General features: G+C 36.3%; 1 protein-coding gene across 1 annotated transcript in view; it reads right to left on the bottom strand.

Annotated features, from left to right (window-relative positions):
- The window catches only part of Ndst4 (N-deacetylase and N-sulfotransferase 4), a 327,838-nt gene that overhangs the window by 156,831 nt on the left and 145,531 nt on the right, over positions 1–25,476 (bottom strand). The window contains exons 3-4 of the mRNA XM_008829621.1: positions 22,299–22,386; positions 14,625–14,779 (exon numbers count right to left, since the gene is read on the bottom strand). Coding sequence (XP_008827843.1) covers positions 14,625–14,779; positions 22,299–22,386 — 243 coding nt within the window. The remainder of the gene's footprint in view (positions 1–14,624; positions 14,780–22,298; positions 22,387–25,476) is intronic.

Genomic DNA, 25,476 nt, shown 5'->3' with positions numbered 1-25,476 from the left:
TAAAGAGGAGACTGTAATCATCTTAAAATTAATGATACACTAATCACAGACTAAGAAATTGTTCACCAGACAAAGCCAGGGAAGGAAGCTAAGAGGTTCGTTCCTTGATCTAAGACCTTAATAGACTGATCTCAAGGAGTGGAGTCATCTGAAGCCTGAGGCAGTTTCAGAAACAACAGATATATTAGCTGGCAATTAGTGGAGGCTTGCAGATGCTTCACCTCCACACCAAAAGGAGATAGTTCAAGAGGAACACACTGTTTCTCCCCACAGGGGGCAGCACTGAAGCTGCGTTCTCAGCAGCTTTGTCTTAAACTCTTCAGTCTTATCTGAAAACATATAAGTAAATAGGGCAAAATTGAGTCTGGAGATGGGGGAGTGAGAATGAAGACTCCTATAATTATTACCCAAAATCATCACTTTCTTTTTCTAATCACAAAATCTTCAAAGAAAGGAAAGTTGGATTCATAGAAAATAAAGTGAGCAACAGAAAGTTCCTTTAAAGACATCATCTGCTAACTTAGTTTAGTAAAGATTTCAAATACACTTAAAGAGCTATGACACACCATACTTAAAGACACAAAAAGTAATGAAGACACTGCCTCACATAAAGAATGTCAGCGAGTTAAATAGTATAATAACCAAGTTGCCATTTTAGAGTAACAAAGTACAATTATTAAAAAAACAAAAGAGTTTGTTAAAAGGTTCAACGGGGACTTTAAACTACAGGAGAAGGACTAAATCAATTTTAAGGTAGATTAATAGAAGTTATGAAATCAGAAGAACAGAATGAAAAGAAGAATTAAGAAAAATGACCAGTACATCCGAGGGTAATGGAACGATGTAAGGAAACCAACATACATGAGATGGAAGAACCACAAGGAGAGAAAGGGACACAATGGGTATTTAAAGGAACATCATGTGCAGTGTCTTCAAATTTGATAAAAATAATCTGCATCCAAGAAGGTCAATGAACTCCAACACAAACACAAGGAGACAGAATGGCACACAGCAAAATGTTCAAAGGCAAGGGCAAGAAAACCTTGAAAGTAGCAAAAGGAAACTAATTACACTGAAGGGAAACACATTAAAATTGACAATTAGGGGGCTGGAGAGATGGCTCCACAGTTAAGAGCACTTGTTGCTCTTGCAGAGGACCAGGGTTTGGTTCCCAGCACCCACACGGTGGCTAACAACCAGTTGCGTGGGATCCACCAGTTGCACTGGATCAAACACCCTCTTCTGACCTCTGAAGCCACTACACAACATGCATGCATACAATACAGTCATACATATAAAATAAAAAAGTTTTTTTTTGAAAAGATTGACAACTTGTCAGAAAGTGTAGAAGTGAGGAGGTGAACAGACATATTCAAAATATAGGGTACTAAACAACAATCATCTTACATCCAGCTAAACATACCTCAGTGCACCATCAGTCTTAGGGAACGATTTGCGGAAGCCCCCTGCAAACAGTGCAGATACTGATGAGGTAGAAGAAAGCAATGTAGATATTCATTTCCACCTCCACCTCAACTGATTTACAAAGAAATTGTTCAAAATCATATGCATGGCATTATATTGTTGGGCTTATAACACGTGAAAGTGTTTTATACATTCCTAAAAGCAACACAGGAAGAAGTAAATATGAGAAAAGTGATATGAAGCAGGAAACACCACCAAATGGAAAATCATGCCCAGGGAAACAAAGACGAGCACAGGAAGTAGAGGCTAATGGAGAGAAATCTATGGATATATATATGCACTGGTATTTCACAGTTTAGGTTTCAACATGTAAAATTAAATCGAGTATTAGTTATGAGAATGCAAGGCAGGAATGTTTTTAGAAGGAAAATTTTTCATTGAATGTTTGCTAATTTCATACAATATATTTTGATCATATTTAGATCCCCTCCCCTATATTCACCCCTCATATAGTCCCCTCTGATACTGTGGGAGCTAATCTTCAGGGAGGAGGCTTCTAGGTTATTTCCTGCTCGAGTGCTTTGAATCCTGTGTTCAAATTATGTCCTGTCTTTAGCAGTAGGGTCTTACCTTCAAGGTCTGGGTGGCAATCAACGGCTGTTGAAATAGCCTGTGTTATTTGGGAGTCTCTTGGACTACTCTGACAACAACTCAAAGGGAAGTTTCCCTTTTGTTGTGTAACCACACATACGCACTCACTCCCATATGGTGTGATGTGTGTGTATGTGTGTGTGTGTGTGTGTGTGTGTATTGTATGTGCATTTTCCAGTAGCGTTTTGAACTAATACAATTCCCTCTGGATTTCATACCACCCGAGTGTTCTTTCTCTCCTCTCTCTCCCCTGCATAGCCTTCCCTAATCCCTCCCTGGTTAAAGTTGCCACCATTTTTCCCATTTACTCCTTGATAACATCTGTTTCCTACTAGTCCCCTCTTGTGATCCCTCTTCCCCTTTACCCTCATGGTTCTTTTTCATGTTCCTGTCTCCTTTGTTACATCAGCATATATACTCACATATAAGGATTTGGATCAAGGATTCCCAAATGAGAGAGAACATAATCACTTGTTTTTCTGAGTCTGTGCTACTTTACTTAGTGTAACAGCAACTAGTTCAGTTCATTCACCTGCAAATTTCATGATTTCATTTTTCTCTTACCACTGAGGAGAACTCCATTGTGTCAATGCACCACATTTTTATTATCCATTCATCAACTGAGAGACATTTTACATTGTTTCCACTTCTTAGCTATTGTGAACAGAGCAGCAATAAATATGGCTGTGCAAGTATCTCTGTAGTAGGATATGAAGTTCTTTGGTTTACACCCAGGGGTGGTTTAGTCAGATATAAGGTAGACGTATTTTTAATTTTTAAGATTTCTCCTTACTGATTTGAATAGTGGTTACCTCCTGCAAACTTACCAGTGAATGCGGGTTTCCCTTTTCCCAATTCCTTACCAGCATTTGGTGTCATTTGTTCTCTTAATCTTATCCATTCTGACTGCAAATAGATGAAATATTAATGTAATTTTAATTTTCATTTCCCTAATTACTAAGGATGTTGAACCTTTTAAAAGTATTCCTTAGCCCTTTTTATTTCTTCTTTTGAGAACTCTGTTCAGAACCATAGCCCATATTTTAATTGGGTCATTTGTTATCTTGTTTCTTTGTTGAGTTCTTTATGTATACTGGATATTAATCTTTTGTCCGATGCACAGCTGGTAAAGATATTCTCCCACTCTGTGGGCTTGCTCTTCACTAGATTCATTGTTTCCTTTGTTATAGAGAAGCCTTTAGTTTAATGAGGTCCCATTTGTCAACTGTTGATCTTATTCCTGAATGACTGATGTCCGATTAGAAAGTTTTTCCTGCACTTACATCTTGTAGGTGCTGCCTCTGTTTCCTTCTAACAATTCCAGCAGTTCAGGTTTCACATTAAGGTCTTTGATCTGTTTGGAGTTGATTAATGTTCAGGGTGATATATATAGATCTAATTTCATTCTTCTACATGTGGAGATCCGGTTTTGTCAGCACCATTTGTTGAGGATGCTGTCCTTCCTCCAGTTTGTATTTTTGGAACCTTTGTCAAATATGTCATGGCTGAAACTGTAGGCACTTAAGTTTGGCTCTTCTATAGTGTGCCTTTGATAGACATGTCTATTTTCATACCAATTCCATGCTGTTTTCATGAATATAATTCTGTATTATAGTTTTAAATATGGTATTGTCATTCCTCCAGCATTACTCTTTGTGCTCAACATTGCTTGGGCTGTCCAGGGTCTTTTGTGATTCCATATGCATTTAAGACTTTTTCCTATTTTTTGAAGAATGCCATGGGAGTTTTGATTAGATTTTCATTGAATCTATAAATTGCTTATGATTGGATAGTCATTTTCACCACATTAATTCTACCAATCCATGAGCACAGGAGGTCTTTCCATTGCCTGTGACTTCCTCAATCTTTTTCTTCAAAGATTTAAAGTTTTCATTATAGAGATCTTTAATGTCTATGGCTAGATTTATTCCTAGATATTATTTTCTTTGAGGCTATTGTGAATAGGAAAATTTCTGTGATCTCTTTCTCTGCTTAGGTTGATATATAGAAAGATTAGTGACTTCTGTAAATTGATTTTGTATCCTGCCACTTTGCTGAAAGTGATCATTTTTAGCATTTTTCTGGTGGAATTTCCAGGGGGTCTTATGTAATACTATCATATCATCTGTAAATAGGGATAAGTTGATCTATTCTTTTCCAACTAGTACCCCTTTAATTTCCCAAGGCTGGAGGTTTTTTTTTTTTTTGGTTGTTTTGTTTTGTATTGTTTTGTTTGAGACAGGGTCTCCCTGTAGTCACAGCTGAACTGGAAGTTGCTATGTTACCAGGCTGGCCTCGATCTCACAGATCCACCTGCTTCTGCCTGCTGAGTGCTGGGATTAAAGGTGGAAAAGCAGGAAATTTAACAGGTACAGATGTTATATGTACATCGATGTTGCCAGAGGAGAAGGAAGAGAAAGATCACGAGCAGTCATGCTTCCATGTCTCACTGAACAACATCACTATGTGACTGACGGTTGAAAAGTCTTGTCTGTATGTCTCATGGAATCGTGTCACTGTGCAATTGAAGTAGATGCTGGGAAATCACACATGGTAAAGACTGACCAGCAGTTACAAATGCACCAAAGGGTAAAATTGAAAATAAGTTGATATGAGTGGAATAAAGACATAGATCAACATTTAACAATGGAATAGTAACCAGAATACAGCTGTAATTACCTGTATTTAAAAATGAAAAAAAAGCTTCAAATCTATAACCCAATCTTTTTCTTTAAGAACTGCAGAAAGAACGGCACATCAAGCATAAAGGAATCACGGGGAAAACAGCAGTGAAAGAATTAGCGAAGTGGAGAACAAAGAGTAACGACAAAATCACCAAATCCAAAATGTGGTTCTCTCAAACTTTGAAAAATTTAACAAAACTAAGAAACCTTTAGGTAGACGGAACAAATAGCAACCATAAAAACTTCTACACGGCCAAAACGAACAGAACAAAACAAGACAGAAAACAAAGAAAGTCTAGGCCTAAACTGTAAAAATCACTGGTGGAAATGGAGGTAAAATTATGAATTATATTACCACAAGGAACACTTTGAATGAATCATAGTAATAAATTTAGTCAATTTAAATGAAATAGATCAACTATTTCATAGAAACTACCAATCAAACCTGATTAGAAAGGCAATATTTGAACATATTTATAAAAAATCAATAACCTCAATAATTAAACATCTTCTCACAAAGAAAATCCAGGACCAAGCTCTTTTATTGGCACAAGAATTAATTTGTGCCAATTGTTCACAAGTTATCCAAAAAAATAAAAGAGGGGTGAACATTTACTGACTAATTCTGAGGCTATTATGACTTGACAAAAAAAAAATCCAGCGATGTTGTACTAAAACAGTACATCAATGAACGCACTGGCATGCATTGTTTACTGATGAGTCTACATTTTGAGAAATGTGTCTTTATGTGATAGTCATGCAAGAAGACTGACACCACACAAACAAAGATGTTTACATCATTTAGTCAGGTAGCTTATGTTAAGGATGCCTGTACTCAATATCTTCTCATAAGGCATATGACTGTAGAGTCAAAATACTAAGCAAAGTACCAGTAAACACATTCAGCAATACACAGACAGAAAGAATTATACATCATAACTGAGGAAAATTTGTCCCCATTATGCAAAACTGGTTGAACAGCTGAAAATTAGTATCATATACAAATTCAAGAGAAAATATGAAGGCCGATCAAACAAATAGATGATATCAGTTAATAAATCCACTACACTTTCATGACAAATACACTCAACTAAGGAGGAATGGAGAGGGGTGTAGCAGGAGGCCTCCAAAGATGGTGTGGACCCAGCGCCCTGGGATTCAGTGAGAATTCACTTCACTTCTTGGTCCACAAATAGCCCGCCAAAAGGAGCCCACGCCTCAGTACCCTGCTTGCAAACCCAGTGAGTGCTGACAGACTGCATGGCGTGGACTAAAGGGACTTGGGGCCGGAGAAAAGGGAAATATAATGCCTGCCCCCTCCTGCATTAAACGAGGCTGCAGCACCTCTCCTATGGGATTCAGTGAGAATTCACTTCACTTCTTGGTCCACAAATAGCCCGCCAAAAGGAGCCCACGCCTCAGTACCCTGCTTGCAAACCCAGTGAGTGCTGACAGACTGCATGGCGTGGACTAAAGGGACTTGGGGCCGGAGAAAAGGGAAATATAATGCCTGCCCCCTCCTGCATTAAACGAGGCTGCAGCACCTCTCCTAGTGCTTGCTTCTACCCGAGTCCCGGGGTGTCTCTTCCCCCCCCCCCGAATCGGCAGGGGACCTGATCAAGGTTAGGGTCTTCACAGCTGGCCTGAAGGAGAACCCGCAATGGAGGGGCTTCCTTGATGATCTATGTCTATTGAAACCACTCACTAAAATGTTTAATGAAAGAAGATTGAATACTCCCCATGAGGAGTAAAACAAGAATGCTTGCAGTGGACATTTACATTCAGTGTTGACCTAGAGGTTCCAGCTAGGGGAAGTGGAAAAACAGATGAAATGAAATATACCTAGAAGTGTGAAGAAGTGGACCTATCTCTATTTTCAGAGAATGCATTCATATATATAAAACCATCCAAAGCAATCATAAGAACTAAAATAATACACAAGCTCAGCAAAGTTAAAGACTATAGGATGCAAATATAAAAGATAATTGTACTTTTGTAAGCAACAATAAATAATTTAAAATTAAATTAAGAAACTTTTCCAGGAGATGGTGTTATATATATAGCTCCGTGGTAGAGTAGATGCTTAGGATTGAAAAGGCCCTGGGTTTAGTCTCTAACACCAAGAGAAAAATAGGCAATTCCATTTACAATAGTTTCAAAAAGAACTAAAATACTTAGCAATATATATATATAAATCAAACAAAAGAAATGTAAAACACAGACTGACAATAAAAAAGATACTTTAAATAAAAACAATAAAGAAGAGATTAATGGGAAGGTGGCCTATTTCCAGGAACCAGAAAACTCATTGCTGTTTGAATGGCAATTTTTACAAACTGATGTGCAAATACAATGCCGTCACAGTGAAAATTCCAGGGGACTATTTTCCAGATGTAGCTCATCTGATTATAGAACTCATGTGGTTTTTCTAAGGACTCTGAGGAGCCAAAGTGTTCTTAAAATCTTCATTTTAAGCAATTCACACCCACTAGGATGGTAATAATAAAGCAAAAATAAAGTTTGGTGAAACAGTGTAGAAAATGGATGAATGGGATTATCTTTTGCTGGTAGGAATATAAAATGGTACAGTTACTTTGCAGAAACTGGAAGCTACTTAGAATGTTAAACTCTGTTAAAATATAATCTAGCCATTCTGCCACTGGGAGGTATTAAAGAGAAATCATAGCATATTTTTATATAATAAACTTTACATGACTATTCAGGGCAATATTGTAATAATAAAAATTAAATGGTAGAAATGAACTAGTATCATATAACTCATGGGATAAGTAAAATATGATTTAGCCATACAATGGAATATAATTTGGTGATGAAATGTGATGTCAAACCATGTGCAGGTCTGGCAAAGAGTGTGCTGGGAAAAGAAAAATTAAAAATGAAGGACATAAATTACATGATTTCATTTATTCCAAATGTCCAAAATAAGAAACTTATAAAAGGTAAAAAGCATCTTCATTTCTAAGGATTGGGCAAGCCAGGAATTTGAAGGATGGGTGCTGGTGGGGATGGATTTTGTTTTACAGATGTTGGAAAAATTGTAGTGCAATTTGAACAAATCTGTGAATATAATAAGAACAACTGCAGTTTATACTTTACATGCAAGAACTGTATCATGTTGATCAGTATCTGTAAGCAGTGCAACCCATCAGTTCCAAGTGGACCCTTCAGTACAAGTAACTGGCTAAACGTAATATGTTTTGTTTGTAACATTAGAATTGCCCTTAAACTTGGGGTTAGAGATTATGTCTTAGTTGACATTCAGATCTTTTTAAGTCAATAAATGAATTGCACAGGCTTCCCTATATTTACCTGTGGTCACATGTGATGGACAGCAAGCGCAGTGGCTTCTGATGCTCTCTCCTTGCTGTCCATATTCTTAGTTTTCCTACTGCTGAGTATGGGATGGAGCTAGCGACCAGCTCCTCACAAGTGTATGGCAAAAGTGGTAGGGATCGCTTCTGATGGTAGATTGCAGATCTCTCATTTCCTCTTGCAGAGCTCCATCCTGTTATGCTGTGATCTATCTCTGCAATAGCTTATATGGCCATAAATTCAAGGCAGATCTAGACAACAGGTGTTGGAAAGTGATGCCTTCATCAGTCTCCTACTTTGTGAGGAACTGAATCTTCTCAACAAAAATGAGTTCAGCAACAGGTTTACCCTGCAAGTGAGCCTCATGATCACTTCCACCTCAGTTGATATCTGATACTAAGACTGAAGATTCGTAAGAGCTTGCGATCGAAATTGCAGCTTCCTGTTAAGTGACATCGTTCTGACCTACAAAACCAGCTGCAAAGTGAATGTGTGCTTTACATCTTTGCATTGTGGGTAGTTCTAGATATCTAGTGTGCTCCGTTTCTGAATGAATAGACAAGAATATTTGTACTAAACAGGCATGTACTTCTAAGGAACTCCTGCAGTTATCAAAAATGTTTATTTAACTATTTTTTGTCACCAGAACACAACATAAAATCTTCCTTATTAGCAAAATTTTAAGTGTGCAATGTATTAAAAATTGTTGAATATAAAGAAACAATTTTATATGGCATAATTTCTAGAGGTGGTACTTTTGCTCATCTAAAATGCTATCCCTCTTTCTCAGCAATTTCCCATTTTACCTTGCAGTTTCCAACAAGCACCATCCCAGCCTGGTTCGTTGAGTCTGACTACTGTAGATACCTGTGTAGGGGCTGTATGCAGGATTTGTCTTTCTCTGACTGGCTTATTTAACAAAGCACAATGCCCTCACAGGTCCTGTTGTCACACATTGCTCACTTTCTCCTTTATGCCTGGAGGCTTCAGATTGTTTAACTATTATTATTTGACCTAAATCATTCATGTGCATGGATGTATCCTCTCTTCTGAATGTGAAATAACCTTTCTTAATCAGTATTGATTCTCTAAGATGCATTCTTTGGTTCATTGTCAGTGGTGATTAAATAACTAATGAATCTGATCATAGTTTTATTTCAAATATTTTTGTATTTTCCAAATTTCTTAACTTAGATTGTCATTTACAATTATCATTTAAATAATCATTTCTTTCTCTTTGTGAAAAAAGCTTTTATCTCATTTTTAATTATGTGTGTATCCATATGTAGTAATATGCATATGCATGCAGGTGCCTGTGGATGTCAAAGGTGTCAGAGCCCTCTGGCCCTTTAGTATGTGAGCTGCCTAACATGGGTACTGGGAAGTGAACTTGGGTCCTCTGCAGAGAGCAGGATGTGCTTTTAACAGATGAGCTTCTCTCCAGTCCCAGACAGTAATTCTTTCTGAACATTCAGGAATCTGTCAAATTTTTCCTGTCTCCCTAAAGGGATCCACACTCTGATCCCCAGAGGCTGTGCATGCGTTATCCTTCATGGCAGGAGAGACTTAGCAAGCATGAGGAAGTAGATCCTGAGATGGAAACATCACCCTGAATTTGGGTGGGTACAACCCCATTATATGAGGGTGACAGGAGGGGGCATGCAAAAGAAAACACGGCAAAAACACAGGTAAGGGGGCATGGCTGAAAGCCTAAGGATGTGGTCAGTGTCCAGAACATGGGAGAGGCAAGATGGATTTTCCTGTGAGGCTCATTAGAATGTCTGACCTCCAGAACTGTGTGTCAGTTTGCATCGTCTAAGCCACTACAATTGTGACAATTATTATGTCACATGAAATCAATACACCTTATTTTTTCTACTCTGGAGAATGTGAGACCTAATCTGGGCCTTTTTTGTTTTAACTAAGATTTTGCAATATTCATATAATATAATTTGATGGTGTTTCAATCCCCTCCCCTATCCAGATCTCCTCTTACTTTCCCTCACCAAATTTAATGTTCCTCTCTCCCAGATTCCTCTCTCTTATATATATATCCTTCAGTGTGGGTCCATCCACTGAAGCCTGGTCAGCTTACTAGGAGTCCCATACTTGAAAGAGACTGTTTCTCCTTACCCAACAGCCATCAGTTGCAAAGTGTTCCTTAGGTTGGGTTAAGGTTTCTTACCCACTTCCCATGTCTATGCTGGGATTTTGTCTGGTTTGAACTTTTATGGGACTTGTGCATGCTGTCACCATTGCTATGACTTCAGATAGTAATTGATCAGCTGTCTGGAAAAATTTAAATTAATTAATTAATTAATACTATTCCTGTACTTAGTTCAGGATATTTTAGCGAACGTGCACACATACTATCAGAATGAGGGTTCCTTCTCCTTAAACTTCCAAGTTAATTTTTTTCCGTTTTTTAAAGTATTTTTTATTATTATTTATTTATTTATTTATATTTATTTATTTATTATTGTGTGCGGGCCAGTGTGCTAACATGCATGTGCTATAGCAAGTGTGTGGAAGTTAAAGAACTATTTTTAGGGAATCTATTCTTCCCTTTCATCATATGACATTGAATTCAGCTCCTCAGACTTGGAAACAAATGCCTTTGTCCTCTGAGCTTTCTCATATACCATAATCATCACTTTTTGACAATTTAGAAATTTTGAAGTATGCAAGGCAGCATGTTCCACAGTCTAGTGAATATACACTTAGCATAACCTGGCAGGAGCTCTCTCTTTCACTGCAATGTGCCAATATTCCCATACTCATTCCATAATTTCTTTTAAACCTGAAGCGTATGTCTTCCAGTGTGTGGATTATAGGTGCACAGCCTGTCTAGCTGTCTACAAGGGTGCTGGGGATCCAAACTCAGGTCTTCATATTTCAAAAATCTGTGGAACTTTTTAACAGTGGAACTTAAAAACCTTTAATTTCAGGAATCTTCATTTACTTAGTAAAACTAAGATACTTTATTGGTAAATGAAATTGAAATTTTTTCATCATTATGGAAAATGTCCTCTTTCCTTCAGGACATTTTCTGATATAATCAGTGAACTGAAAAGCCCCACTGCTTGGAAACTTTAATGAGTGTGCACACAAAACTCAAAACAACAAAACACTTTTTCCTACAAGCCTACTGTGGAATGAAAATAAACAATTGGGGTTTATGCTCCAGGCAGTCTTTTTCTGTGACTGAAATAGAAATGCAGGTTAAATCAGGAGTGACTTTTGGTAACTTCTTCATTAGTTGCTCTCATGACGCCCAGTGTTTCTGGCTCCCTTCAGCCTTTGTTGTCACCTTTGAAGCTTCATTTCAGTTTATCGACATGCTCAAGCACTTGAATGCCAGCAATTGTCTATGATTTATTATTGGAAAAGAATTTAGAAACATTTTTCTCCACTCTACTATGATACCGAGTAAAGTCTATTGCAGCTTCCATGTCTTGACTTACTCTGCCTATCAATAGACTAATATTCTTCAAACAAATGTACATACACACCCACATAATATGCATACACAGATGAATTAAACAACGTCAATGCTGTTTATAAGTAAAGCCTCTTACAAAATGATAAAAGGCTAAAGAAAACAATCTTACAATGTTCTCTTGATTTTTAAACATGTTCCAAAAAATAAATAAATAAATAAATAACTATGCAGGTAGAATTAAAGGGAGATTTCACAAATATGGCCAGAATGATTGCCTGGGTTTTGGAAAAACATTTCTCTTTCTCAAAATAATTTTTTGGTTGATGGATTTTTATTTTTATTTTTATATGTACAAGTGTTTTGTTTGAACATAGATACGCCCATGTGTGCAGTGCTCACAGAGGCCAGAAGAAGGCATCAGACCCTTGGAATTGGAGTTACAGATGGTTGTTAGCAAGAGCATCCAGTGCTCTTAACCACTGAACCATCTCTCCAGCCCCCAAAAATTATATCTAAAGATATCAATATCAAGCCTTTTCTGTGTCATTTGAATACTTTTTAGAAATGTCAAGAGAACAACTGTGCATTTGAAACTGACAAACTGACAATCCCTCTGTCACACATGGTCCTACCAAGAAATAATTAGTAATGTCAGGATAGACTTTTTGTTTTTACAGAAGGATTTAGGCACTTCGGTCTTTATGCATATAAATGCTCATTTACTTAGAAAATTTCTTTCCATAATTGCTTCATTTGCAGCCAGATGAGTATTTCAAGATACTCTTTCCAAATTTTGGGCTGATGTTGTCAGCACTCACAGACTTTTGAGGCTGGATTTATCAGTGGCATTATCTGGTTCAGTGCTTGTCTTTGGCAGACGAGCTGATGTAAATTAATTATCTAAAGAAAATTTGTAGAGCAGAGAATGAAAAGCACAGTCATTAGCATTTCAGGAGAGGAAAGTGAGGCATGAAGATGTTAACTAAGTTGCCAGCTTTATTAGAGCTTGTTACAGAAGTTGGGACTAGTATTAACTTGCCAAAATTTCATTTGGTGCTTTCCACTGTTCTCTGCCATCTTGGTACTGTTGATGGTTTTAAAGTGTCACCTGGACGTGGAAAGACAATTTGATAAAAAGTAAATGTTTCTTGACTTTCTGGATCTCACAGATAATGTCAAGCTATGTTGATGCCTGGGAAGGTGGGGCTTTTAATGTCATGACTTGATACCTCTAGGGTTTTATGGAACTGAACTCCAGAAAGAAAAGGACAAAACCACTTCAATGTGTGTTTTAACAAACTTCACATTAGTTGTAATATTTTGACTATGCAACACATAAGATCTTTTTTAAACAAAATGTATTTATAGTTTTAAGTCTAGCTTCCAGCTTCACTGACTAAACAAATGTAGTTGTTCTGAATGGAACCTAAATTGCTTTCAACATTTCATTACAAAGGAATTATATTTGAATCTTTTCCAGCGCTCTCACCATAGCTTTTAAAAAAGAAATTATCCAAACAGGTGAAATCAGCCATTATGAAATATAACCTACAAACCTCGAGAGTCACACTGGAGAACAGTACTGGAGCAGGGAGATTTAAGTCAAGTGATAAACTTGTTTGATTCTCGAAGTACTCACGCTAACAATGTTTAGCACACTTACTTTTGAGTACAGGAAATTTACTTCAGTTTATAATGCTCTTTAACAGTACAGAATTTATTAGCTATCCCCTGAAGATTAAATGAAGTTCAGTCTCATAAATCCATATTTAATATATGTGTACAGCTATTTAAAACAGGATATAACTGCATTATAGTCTATATTTAAAGGACACAATTAGCTAAGCAATATCTATTTGAAGGTTTACTACTCAATGCTCAGGTATGCATCTACAGAGCAGTCCTACATGGTGGGTCTTTCTACACTGCTCATTTTTACATGTGGAAAACCATTACAGAGGATTAAAGTGATTGCACAGCATCAAACAGTCACTGACAGAAGGTCAAAGTTCAGTTAAAATATATTGGTGCCTGAGACTATGAACTTACTGGTTTTTGTGTTGTCCATACTTGCAAGTCTATGTGCAAGTCTGAGCTGGAAATTTAAAAATGAAAGTAAAGTGATCGTTTAAAATAAAAACTATATATAATTTTATAAGATACCAGAGTATACATTTGAGGGCTATGCTTCCAAATATGACCTTAAAAACAATGAGACAGTACAAATGAATTGTAGGCATTTATGATGGGACTCCTAAATGGATGTACAGAATTTTGAGGGGATTCTAGTATTCTGAGATAATATGTCCCATGATGCAAACACAAAAATATTCCCTTGAGGATTTGGGGATGGGGCAAGATTTCTATCTTTCATACATTTCCGGAAAAATGAATTATTCCCAGTTGATGCTTCAGACCACAGTGTGAATAGATTGATAGCATCTCTTTGCTGCTGTGTATCCATTCTGGACCAGTATGGGTCAGAAAAGGAAAATTCTTTCTGTTCCTCATTTCTTTCCCATGTCCTACTGGATGTACTATTTCAATAATGAAAGTGTATGGCCTGAATTGGAAGAACAGTTTCCGGAGAACTGAGAAGGAAGACTTCAGAGAGCAGATTGGGCTCACTCTTAGTTTTAAATGACTCCAAGAGCCAAGTTATCTTTATTCAGGTACCGATACATTGTTGCATCTCTGACACAAGAGGCAACTGTACTGTGTATGGTATAGAATAAGAACGAATGAGTTTTCATTTTTATAGATGCTAGAATAATCCTTCATTGAGACATCAACTTCCTGAAAATGACTTTAAACAATACACTGCTATATATCAGTGTGTGTAGAACTCATATATTATGTATCTTATATATGTAAGAGTATTCAGATATATGCTCATTCACATCTTAACTATACATATATGCTCGGACCTGAAACAGGGTATCATAAAACAACATGTGTCTTTAATACATGAAGTATAATTTGATATTTGCTTTCATTCTGTTTCTATGAGATTCAGATTAATAAATTGTTTACCATATACTATTAATCACAGTACACAATAGAGAAGCACCACAGTAAAATTTGCTCACCAGGGCAAATTCCTTGTTCAGAATCATCTGCTCAACTAAAGATGACTCGTTGTGGAAGAGGTGGGGCTGCATGTGGCTCCACATGTGGGGAAACCACCAGAACTCATCCACGGACCTAAGCAGAAGGTCATCTCCTTCGTCCTCCTCTTCAGTCCCTATGAAACATCAAGGGAAAGTGGCTTCAATGGAGGTCTTTTACTGGCATAAAGGTTAGTTTTGTAAGCTTCATTTAATCCTTCACGCTGCTTTCTGAATCAGAAGAGAACAAATAACCTCAGGGGAAAGGGGGTTTGGGACCTGGGTGGTGGGTGCTGTAATCCTAGATGAAGTTTAGGACTATTCATTATGAAACTGTTTAGAATTGCTAGCACACAATGGTAATAAGCAATAAATATATTTTTAAATTTTATCAACAGGTGAGTTATCAAATTATTCCCTGCTGTACACAGAAAACTTGATCAGGGGGTGCTAACTCACTTTTTTATATAAACTTTTTCTTGTGTATGTCTAAAGCTGAATTGCTAATTTGGTGAATTTTATTACATTTTTTTTTCTGATTATAAAGTATCATATATTTATTGAAGAAATGTGGAAAATAAAAGCAATCTAGAAAGGTAAATAAAAATAAAACAACCTACAAATTCATCTTCTAGGTCAAACCAGTGGAAAAAAACTAGTTTTGCATTTTTCTTTAAAATCTTTTAATACATTTAAAGAAAAACAGCTGAGCACTTACTCTGTATGTAGTTTTGCTTCATTACATTTTAAATTAATGTTATGCACATGCAATTTCCATTTTAATACTTCTTAAAAGTTTAACATTGAAAATCATAATTATTTCTAAAAGAAAGCTGACTTTAGAATCTGAAGCTAGTATGTCTTATCAAAAAGCAAATGGTCTGGAGCTGGAGAGATGGCTCAGCGGTTAAGAACACTGGTTGTTCTTGCAGACGACCCAGGTTCGTATCCCAGCACCCACATGGCAGCTAACAACTGTCCGTAACTCCAGTTCCAGGGGATCCAACGGCCTCTTCTGTCCTCCACAGGCATTGTACAACACAGGTACACTTACCTACAGGCAGGCAATACACACATATACATAAAATAAAAATAATAATTATTTTTTTTAAAAGGAAATGGTTGTCATGTGAAACAGGAAACACTGTAATCTTGTCATTAAAAGCAACAGGAGCCAGTCATGGTGGCACACACCTGTAGTCCCAGCACTTGGGAGGCAGAGGCAGGTGGATCTCTGTGAGTTCAAGGCCAGCCTGGTCTACATAGTGAGTTCCAGGACAGCTGGGGCTACAGGGAGACCCTGTCTCAAAAAGACAAAACACAAACAAACAACAAACAAACAAAAAAAACTATTTCACTGTTTCTAAGAGAATTAATCAATCACACTGTAGCCACTCAGGAATATTTACACTTTATAAAGTTAAATATATTTTATACAATTTTGTAATATTCAGCCTAACTGTAAAATGTTCTGAAATTAATCATGTAGTAAGCAGTTGTTCCATGCTCTTGAAATAATAAACTATGTAAATAAACTAACAAGTTCTGATTTCTACTATATTTGTTTAGTTTATTCTTTCATAGCACAATATGATTTACAGATTGGTCTTTGATTTTATATGTTTTCACTTAAATTAGGGGATTACATATTAACATTATTTTAAAGATTTTCTTAAAATGTTCCATTTGTGTGTTCTCTGAAAAACTTCCTCAGTCATGGACAGAATGCTGTGAAAGGGTAATGTATGCATTTGGATTCAGTACCTGGATCTAAGTTGTTACTTTCTTGCTTAATTAACTTAAAATAAGTCTTAAGTAAGTAAACTTCTCTGAATCTCAGTTTTCTGGTTTAAAACGATGAAATAAATACGTTTGCAATAAGGGCTTCATACAGTCAATGAGGTCAATCTATTAATGCCCTACATGCTCTGACTGCCAGGTACCAACGGTAGTAATTATTAGGATCTCCTAAAATCTAGTACCAAATGATTTCTTAATTGTTGTGTTTGCAATTTACCTTTTTACACATTCTTAAAAATTTAACCTGCATAAGATTATGCATTTTAAAGTCGGGCATTGAATCTTATTAACTTGCAGTGTAACATACAATTTTTCTGGAGCACTGAGTAAATGAATAATTCAATTCTGTCTTTCTTAAAATAGTCAATGAGCCTTAGCAGCACACTACTACACAGAATAAAGAAAGAGGAGTTTGGAAAATTATGAATTCCTATGAACAAAGTGGGCAGACAGTGTTCTCTATGTTCATAAAGGTTTGCTGAACTGCTGGATCACAGTCTACCAATTACTGACTTTTGTTAGTGTATTGGGAATATAAAATGTTGAAATCTAAACTAATTATTGTTTACCATTTCCACTGACGAAATTTCTGTTTATCCCTTCCATGGATGAAATGTTTATGTCACTGATGTTTCTCCTGGTCATAATTAAGCAGACTGGGCCATAGATTAGAAAAGGTACTTGTATCATCTATGAGGAAGAATTGCTAGCTGTCTCCCCCTCCTGGAATTAGTCTACTGTTCTCTGAATAGAGAATGTTTGGAAATGCTTTTATTTCCTTTTGGCTCCACTGATCATTGTTGTGAGTGGCAGGAGGTATGTAGTGCATACTGGATGAGGAAGGTCAGTCACTCAGTTTAAAGAAAAGTTATAGACTACTGATACAAACAGATGATGATTGATAATAAAAAATAGTGATTTTTATCAGAGATTATGCTAATTTACAAACACTCTTCACCAGTTTGAGAGTAACATTTAGGCTTTTTAAAAACAAAACAAAACAAACACCATAGGTTACTTTTTGCCACATTTCTCTTCTTTTAAGCTGGTCATAAAATTCAGAGCCACATGAGGCTGACCCTTGACATGCTATACCTTAGCGAAAAATATGAAACCAAATCATGCTCAGGGAACACAACAGAGCATTTCAAATGACTTCAGACCTAACTCAATGAAAATGCTGCATTTTGATAGTCAAAACACATACTTTTTCATACTTAAGTATGATTAAGTTATGATCCAAAATGCTATCTGTAGCTAGTGTATGACCACATTAATACTAGTTTCAAATATCAAATAAGCTCTGCTCCAATTAAGCCTTTTACTTCTAACCTAAGTCAGAATCATGTCTAAATCATTATTAATAAAAACTAAAGTACAGCTGGCTGTTGTGGTACGTGCCTTTAATCTCAGGATTTGGGAGGCAGAAGGACGCAGATCTCTGTGAGCTCTATACCAGCCTAGTCTACATAGTGAGTTTAAGCCAGCCAGGGTTACAAAGTGAAATCATGTCTCAATGAATAAACACATAGACATATTTCACTCTTCTTTTAAAATTCTGCTTTTTTATCTCCCCTCCTTCCTAGAAGACAGGAATTTAGAGTGATGCATAAGGTGAGATACTCTCCTGTCGGATTTCAGGATCATTATTCTGAGATAATGATATGCATCTAAAGTTCTTTAAATCTGTCAGCATATTTTTTCCTTTGCTGAGAATGGCACCATGCACAGCAGAGAGGGGCTCTACCTGTTGAGCTGCAACCCTGACACCAAATAAACAATATTTTTAGTGAGAGTTGGACAATATGTTAACATCCTTAATGATTCCATTGACTGTTTTAATATCTTCTGCATAGAATACATGAAGTATTCTAATTTGCAAATATGAATAATGTGTTTCCTATTTTTCTTTCTAGCTAGAACTTGGCATGGTTTCATATAGTTGGGTATATAATCAACTTATTATAATATTATGCTAAATAAAATAAAAAAATTTGTTCAAAGATATCCGCTATTCCACTATTGGAAAAATAGATATACATAAATGATATGTGGACATTTATTCTCATATAAAGTACTTTAAAATTATTAATTTAAAGCACATACAGAGCACTTACAGCATGCTAGGCACCACTGTGTACATAAGAGGCAACACTATATCATTTCCATTTTGGAGATGGAGAAACTGAGACACAGAAAGATTAACTTGCTCATTTCTATTTATGTAGTTGGTAAAATATTACAGCCTGGATTTCAACACAAGCAATCTGTTTCTAATGTCTAGTCTTTGAATCCACACTTTATATAGAAAAATAAACAACACACACACACACAGAGACACACAGACACACACACACAGGCACACACACACATTGAATAATAACCAAAGGAGAAAAAAGGTATGAATTCTTCTCATCATCTTTGAAATCAATAACTGGTTTTATAAAGTACACTTTTTGGATAAAGTTGACATCCTGGGAAAGCAATGTTAACCTAATTTGCAAACATTATTTATGAATTAATGACTGGCCATGTCTCATACACTATAAAATACTAAGAGCAGCAAAGATTCTCACTAGAAATCACATATGATGAAAAATAAAATTCATAGCATTGTTTCCCGGAAGACATCCCCACAGCATTGTTTCCATCCATCTGAGTTTCTATTGTGCAGTTTCAATCAAGATGTAGACATTTCCAGACTAAGATATTTCATCCTAAATTCCACACTTCCATTATTTTTTTCTTTTTAATCAGCACTATGTCATTCCTTTTTCAATCTGCCACCTATGGATAAATGACATTTTAGGGAAGGCTTAGTAATATGCCATTTGGGGGTGAGATTGTTTTTAGCATGTGAAGGACAGAGAAGGTGAACAGGAAAGAACACAGGAGAAATGTGAATAAATGAAGCAGTCTAACACATGCAGAATCAATCATTATTACACTGGACATATGTGATTAAGTGTCTTCAAAACAATGAGCCTCATCAATCAGCATCCTTTATGCACTGGGAAATCAAATCATCTTGGGAGAGAACAGACAAGGCCACCTCCTCAGAGTTACACATCAGAGCCAAGCGCCCACAGCAGGAATGATCTTCCGTGGCCTGCAAACTTCTATAATGTTAAATATTCATATACGAATGTGATTAGACTAGGGTGAGGCATGCATTTCAGACAGAGGGCAAAAAATGTGTAATTCAATTCTATGAAAACTTCATAGCTTAAATATATTAATAAGAGTTCAACATACTATGTTATACCCTCGAGAAATGCTGTGAGCTTTTCAATGCTCCTTCAGACAAAATAACACAGAAGTTAAAGTTATATATTTGTATTTTTTGAAATATTTTATCTATTTATTTTTATTTTATGTGTATGAGTATATTACCTGCATGTATTTAAGTGTACCTGTACTGTGTGCAATGCCCATGGCAGTCAAAAGAGGGCATCAGATTCCCCTGGGACTGGAATTACAGGCAATTGTTAGCCACCATGTGGGTGCTGGGAATTGAACGCAGGTCCTCTGCAAGAGCAGCCCATGCTCTTAACCACTGAGCCATCTCTCCAGCCCCATATTTGTATTAAGGAAATAAAATCACTAAGATTTGTGCCTTTACACATATGTCTTATTTACCAAATGGGCTATAACATAGCACAACAATGTTGGGTGTTTCTTCCATCATTTTTGCTAGAGTACTTCCAATTTAGAGTCAATAAACTCTATTTAAGAGATATAATTAAAATATATCTTTCAGGAGCTATTTAAATTTTTTTTTATTATTTTTATTTTATATGTGTGCATGTATTGCCTGCATGTAAGTAAGTTCACCCGTGTCATGCAATGCCCACGGAGGACAGAAGAGGATGTCAGATCCCTTGGAACTGGAGTTATGGACAGTTATTAACTGCCATGTGGGTGCAGGGATTTGAACCTGGGTCTTCTGCAAGAACAGTGTTCTTAAATGCTGAGCCATCTCTCCAGCCCCTTAATTAACTTTTGTAGAAATATTTACATGCAGTATTCTGCTTATGTTCTAGTGGGCATTGTACCCATGCCCAGGATTATAAAGAAGAAATAGGAATTGTTGTAACCTTTATCAACATTAACTCTGCACATGTCTGGAAGGTTTAGTATGTCTGTGTATGAAAAGTAAATAAAATTGACATAGTTATCCAGATATATTTCAGGCAAAATTGTGGCTTTGCTTATACTATGAAGTTATTTAAGACAAAATCGTACTTTTTGTGTATGAACTCCAAATAGTTATAATTTCCCCCTGTATTACAGCCATCACAGTTACCTGGTTTGTAATTTCATAGAGCTTCTTTGGAATGAATTCACTTAAGGGGCTTTTGAAGATGACAAAATCATTTCTGTTTAAAAAATTGCAAGCTGGAATTGAATTATTTGAACAGATATGATGACCCAGTGTCTCTGAAAAATGTATTCTTAAAAACTGCAACCATAGCCGGGCATGGTAGTCCACGCCTTTAATCCGAGCACTCAGGAGGCAGAGGCAGGCTGATCTCTGTGAGTTCAAGGCCAGCCTGATCTACATAGTAAGTACCAGGACAGCTGGGGTACAGGGAGACCCTGTCTCAAAAAGACCAAAAAAAAAAAAACAAAAAAAAAAAAAAAAAAAACAAAACAAAAAAACCCTGCAATCATTTGGTTTATCAACTGGTCTAAATACAAATATCCCTTCTATTACTTTAAACAGATTTATATGTTTCAAAGTATGTTAAACCAAAGCGTAAGAATAAAAGCAGTAGGACATTGTTACTTCAGTATTCTAATGAAGCATGCTGGGCTTTAACATTCCAGAGTCTCCTACAGTAAACAAGCAGCACTTATGGTAATTACAGGCTACCTCTGCATGGGATATTTTTATTGAGTTAGTAAGCTGCTTAAGTGCATAGAGATGACTGAATTATTTCCTCAAAGATGCTGTCAATCAAACAGCTTACAATACTATATAAAGCATTTAGCTCACAGTCTAAATGCAGATCTTGGGTGTCCTTTTAGCATAGACTATAACATGTAGCTTACTGTTTTTCTGTCAGTGCAAGGCAATAAATTTGGTAAACATAGTTCTCTGTATACTAATGTGACATAGTACAATGTTAATACTCTGAAAATATATGCAAAAATCTGGATACAAATGTATAAAGAATCAAGAAATAAGAGAAAATAGTGTAAATGCCATAAAATAAACTTCCTTCTGAGAATTTGTTGAAGGGCTGAAACTAAACAGATGAATAACGACTGGATAGAGCTGGAAAAAAAATGCATGCTGGAGTGTGGGAATTTTAATGGATATCAGACTTAATTAGTAGTAATATTATTAGAGAATAAGTCTTCAAAGGAAAGCAAATTAAGAAGGCAAACATTAGGGTGGATTACATTTCTCTGAGTGTATAAAATTCATCCCTCATCACCAAATGTTTTCTGAAGGAAAAATACTGTACACAAAGCTGTCTCCCACTTTGGTTACTTGATGGTTTAAAGTCCTGCCTGTCGCCATATGTCCTAGCCCTGCTTCTTCACCATCGTTCCTACCAATGCACACATTCCCACTGCAGACAAATCATGCGTAGACGTTGTTGGAACAATGAGGATGTTTCTTCTGATAGTGTTGAAGAAGTCAGTACTCTTCCTCTTCTGCCGGGATCTTAAGAGTTTTTGCCAAAGTAAACAAGTTTTGCTGATTTTGGATTTGGCTACTCAAATAGTGCACCCAAGTTAATTTCCCATAGCCAACATGGTCACTCTACTTTTACTTATGGGAGCATTTAGAATCCAATCTCCTATTTGTGTGTAGCTGCCCGAGAACACAAAGCTCCTTCTTACCTGTGTGGTAAAACTTCCCTGAAAATCCAAGGTTGAAGGTAAAATTTGCAACCTGAGTGCGCAGTAAATTTTGAGTCTCTAGTAATGCCTGAAATAAATAAGAAATTAACATGATTTTAGAAAAATAAATATGAAGCTTTGGGATGCTTCTTTTGCAAACGTGTGCATGACAGAAACAAAAATGAGCTTTGCTGTGGCTGTTTCTGATGGGCAGTGCTTGCGCATTCACATTTTAGCTGTTGTAATTATTCTGCATGTTATTGAAGGTCACCAAACTGAAACAGTTAAATCCTAAGCACATTATGCTTTGCCGAGAGCCAGTTCTTCAACTGCACAACCTTGAAATCATTTTTCATTTTATTTGAGACATTTCTCGAATTTCAGATTATTATATTTCCTTTCCTTGGGGAAAATATTTTTTCAGAATTGTTGGTATAGAGAAGTCCTGTATATGTTACTAAGGAATAGGATGAACTTTTATTTGAACTATAATTGTTATTTAACTGTGTTTCCTCTCTAATAAATTGTAAGGCAAAATTATTGATCTAAAAGCTTGATTTTTTTTTTTACTTTACAAACTAATGTGCAATGTATATTTTATAAGTTATTGCTTGCAGATCTGAAAAAGAAAAACATGTAGGAATATGTTAGCAGTTCCACAAAGAAATATTTTCAGCATAGAAAATATTTCCCTTAAATTTCAGATTTATATTTGTACTATTAAAACTTCTGATTTATAGACAGGATAAAAACACATTGATACAAATCAGTTTTAATTACTAATATAAATAGTCTACCAGTCTTCCAGTAATATCCTCCTATCATAAACTATGCTATACAGTTCAGAATTCCTTCATGTTCTTGTTTGAGTATTGGTTAATTATTGATTTATTGACTCATTGTGTTTTTCCACCTGTAAATGGATTTTATAAGAGGAATTTTTCTAACGGAAAAACTGGAGCTACTAACACCTTTGCATATTGACTACTGTCATACATCTGTGAAGGTGAATAAGGGGTCACAGTTTAGATTATTTCTTTGGCATTAGTCCTGATAGCTAAGCTTTTTCTTCAATCATTTATGATCCTAACTATTCCTTAGTTTAATTTGAGTGAAAGGGAGAGAAAGAAAGATGGAAGGAAGGAAGGAAGGAAGGGAGGGAGGGAGAGAGGGAGGGAGGGAGGGAGGGAAAAGTGATCAAATAAATGTTATTAAAACTAATCGGTGGTCCAAGAACATAATTACTTTTGAAATAACTATTATGAAAATGGACAGCCTTTGCAATATTATGGTAATTATGAACTTTGCAGCAGGAACTATGTGAGGCAAGTGCTTAGGTGTGAGGGAGGTGAGCAGGAGTCTTCCCACCCTTCCTCTTCTGGTTGCCCAGAATGGAGGTCTTTGTTTTTCAAAGTTTTCACATTCCTATATGTATTGTTTTTCAAAGTTTTCATGTTCCTATGTGCTGTTTTGCCTTTTGTTTTCATTTCCCCACATATGAGTATAAAAACTTTCCAAAACTTGAACAAGGGGACCAACTCCTTTTATTCATGGGGTCAGTCCCACTGGCATAAAATTATTAAACTTCCTTTCCTCACTTGACTATGGCTGATGGTCTCTGAATTTTCTGTAAAGTAACCATGGCCCATCCCATTTAAAGATTATCAATAAAAGATAAGCTGGGTGTGATAGTGTTCTCCTTTGATCCAGCAGCACTCATTTAGGAGGCAGAGGCATGTAGAGCTCTGGGACTGAGGCCAGCTTGCTCTACAGAGTGAATTCCAGGCCAGCTGGGGCTACAAGGAGACCCTGTCTCAAAACAAAATGAAGCAAAAGACAATGGAAGACAGATTATTTTACTCGGTTCTATCAACTATTTAAAAATTTCTTACAAAGATGAAAGCAAATATTTAAAAAAAGGTTGCCATCAAAAATGAAGTGTATGAAACTAACTGGGCTTATTGATAAATGCAGTGGGGTATAACATTCAAAACAGATTACGCATGTTTCTCTTAGCAAGTTACTTCTCCCCTCCCTTTTGTTCAATGATAAATCCTTGTGATTCAATATTTTGAAATGTACATTTTTATTTCCTCCCTGCCTCTTTCCCCCTCCAATTCTATTTACTGAGTTTTTTTCTCTGAGTTCTTCAGGCCATTTCTTATTTTATGTGTATTCATCATTGCTTCTCAAATTCAGTAAGGACTTACTACAGTGTTAGGTTTAATAAGCATGAACCACACAATCCTGAGCCTGAGTGGTGAGGAGAGAGAGAGACAGAGAGAGAGAGAGAGAGAGAGAGAGAGAGAGAGAGAGAGAGAGAGAGAATATATACACACACACATACACACATTATATAAACAACATATATTTATGAGCCTGCTACCCTCTTTTATAAGCCCTTATATCCTTTATTCTTGGGCTTCTAAAAGACTGCTGTGAACAGTGTTTATACCTTCCATTTCCCGCACTGGAAATGCACTGCAACATTGGTTCAGGGAGGCTGTTTGATTAACAGCTCAAAATTTATCAGGCATTCTGTCATTTTCCCATGTAGATAAAATGCAATAGTGTTGAACACTTATTTCATAATGCTATTGTAAGGACTATATCATAGAGGACCTGCAAAGTATTGTTTCCTAAAAAGTGCAAAAGCAATAAATAATGTTTGTGAACTCTGGAGTTGTCAGTCTCTTCCCGTAAATCATATGTCCTATATGTATTTCCTTTTCCTTCACTTCAGCAGGGCCTCCTTAAATTGAACTCTCTTCCTCTCCCATGTGTCCCCATGACTTCCTCCCTCTCTTCCCTCTGCCTAGAAAGCCACCTCTGGTCCCAATCTCATTCCCTGACCCTGCCTATCTTTAAACCGCTGTCCAAATATCATCTTTCCATAGGAAGTCTCCCCTCCTTCCTCAAAGCTTTTTCTGTTTCTAAATTAGTTTCTTAGAATGTGCATAATTTTCTGCTTTGTTACATGTAGTCTGCATCCTATTTCAGCCTCTAGACAAGAAGAATGTTCAGGTGGATCAAATCTTACTCATTTTTGTATGTGTGAATGCTATTCAAAGTTGAATAAAAGCATGTGAATGTGCACAACAATAAATGGGATTCATTACATTTATTTTGTTAGTAACAGTTTCCCGGTACTAAAAAAAAAAAGGTTAAAATGAAAGCT

This window comes from Nannospalax galili, unplaced genomic scaffold (genome assembly GCF_000622305.1).
Source record: "Nannospalax galili isolate Female #2095 unplaced genomic scaffold, S.galili_v1.0 scaffold1214, whole genome shotgun sequence".
In the NCBI taxonomy this organism is placed as follows: Eukaryota; Metazoa; Chordata; class Mammalia; order Rodentia; family Spalacidae; genus Nannospalax; species Nannospalax galili.
Note: the sequence above shows the minus strand (reverse complement) of the source record. Positions and strands in the feature narration are given on the sequence as shown.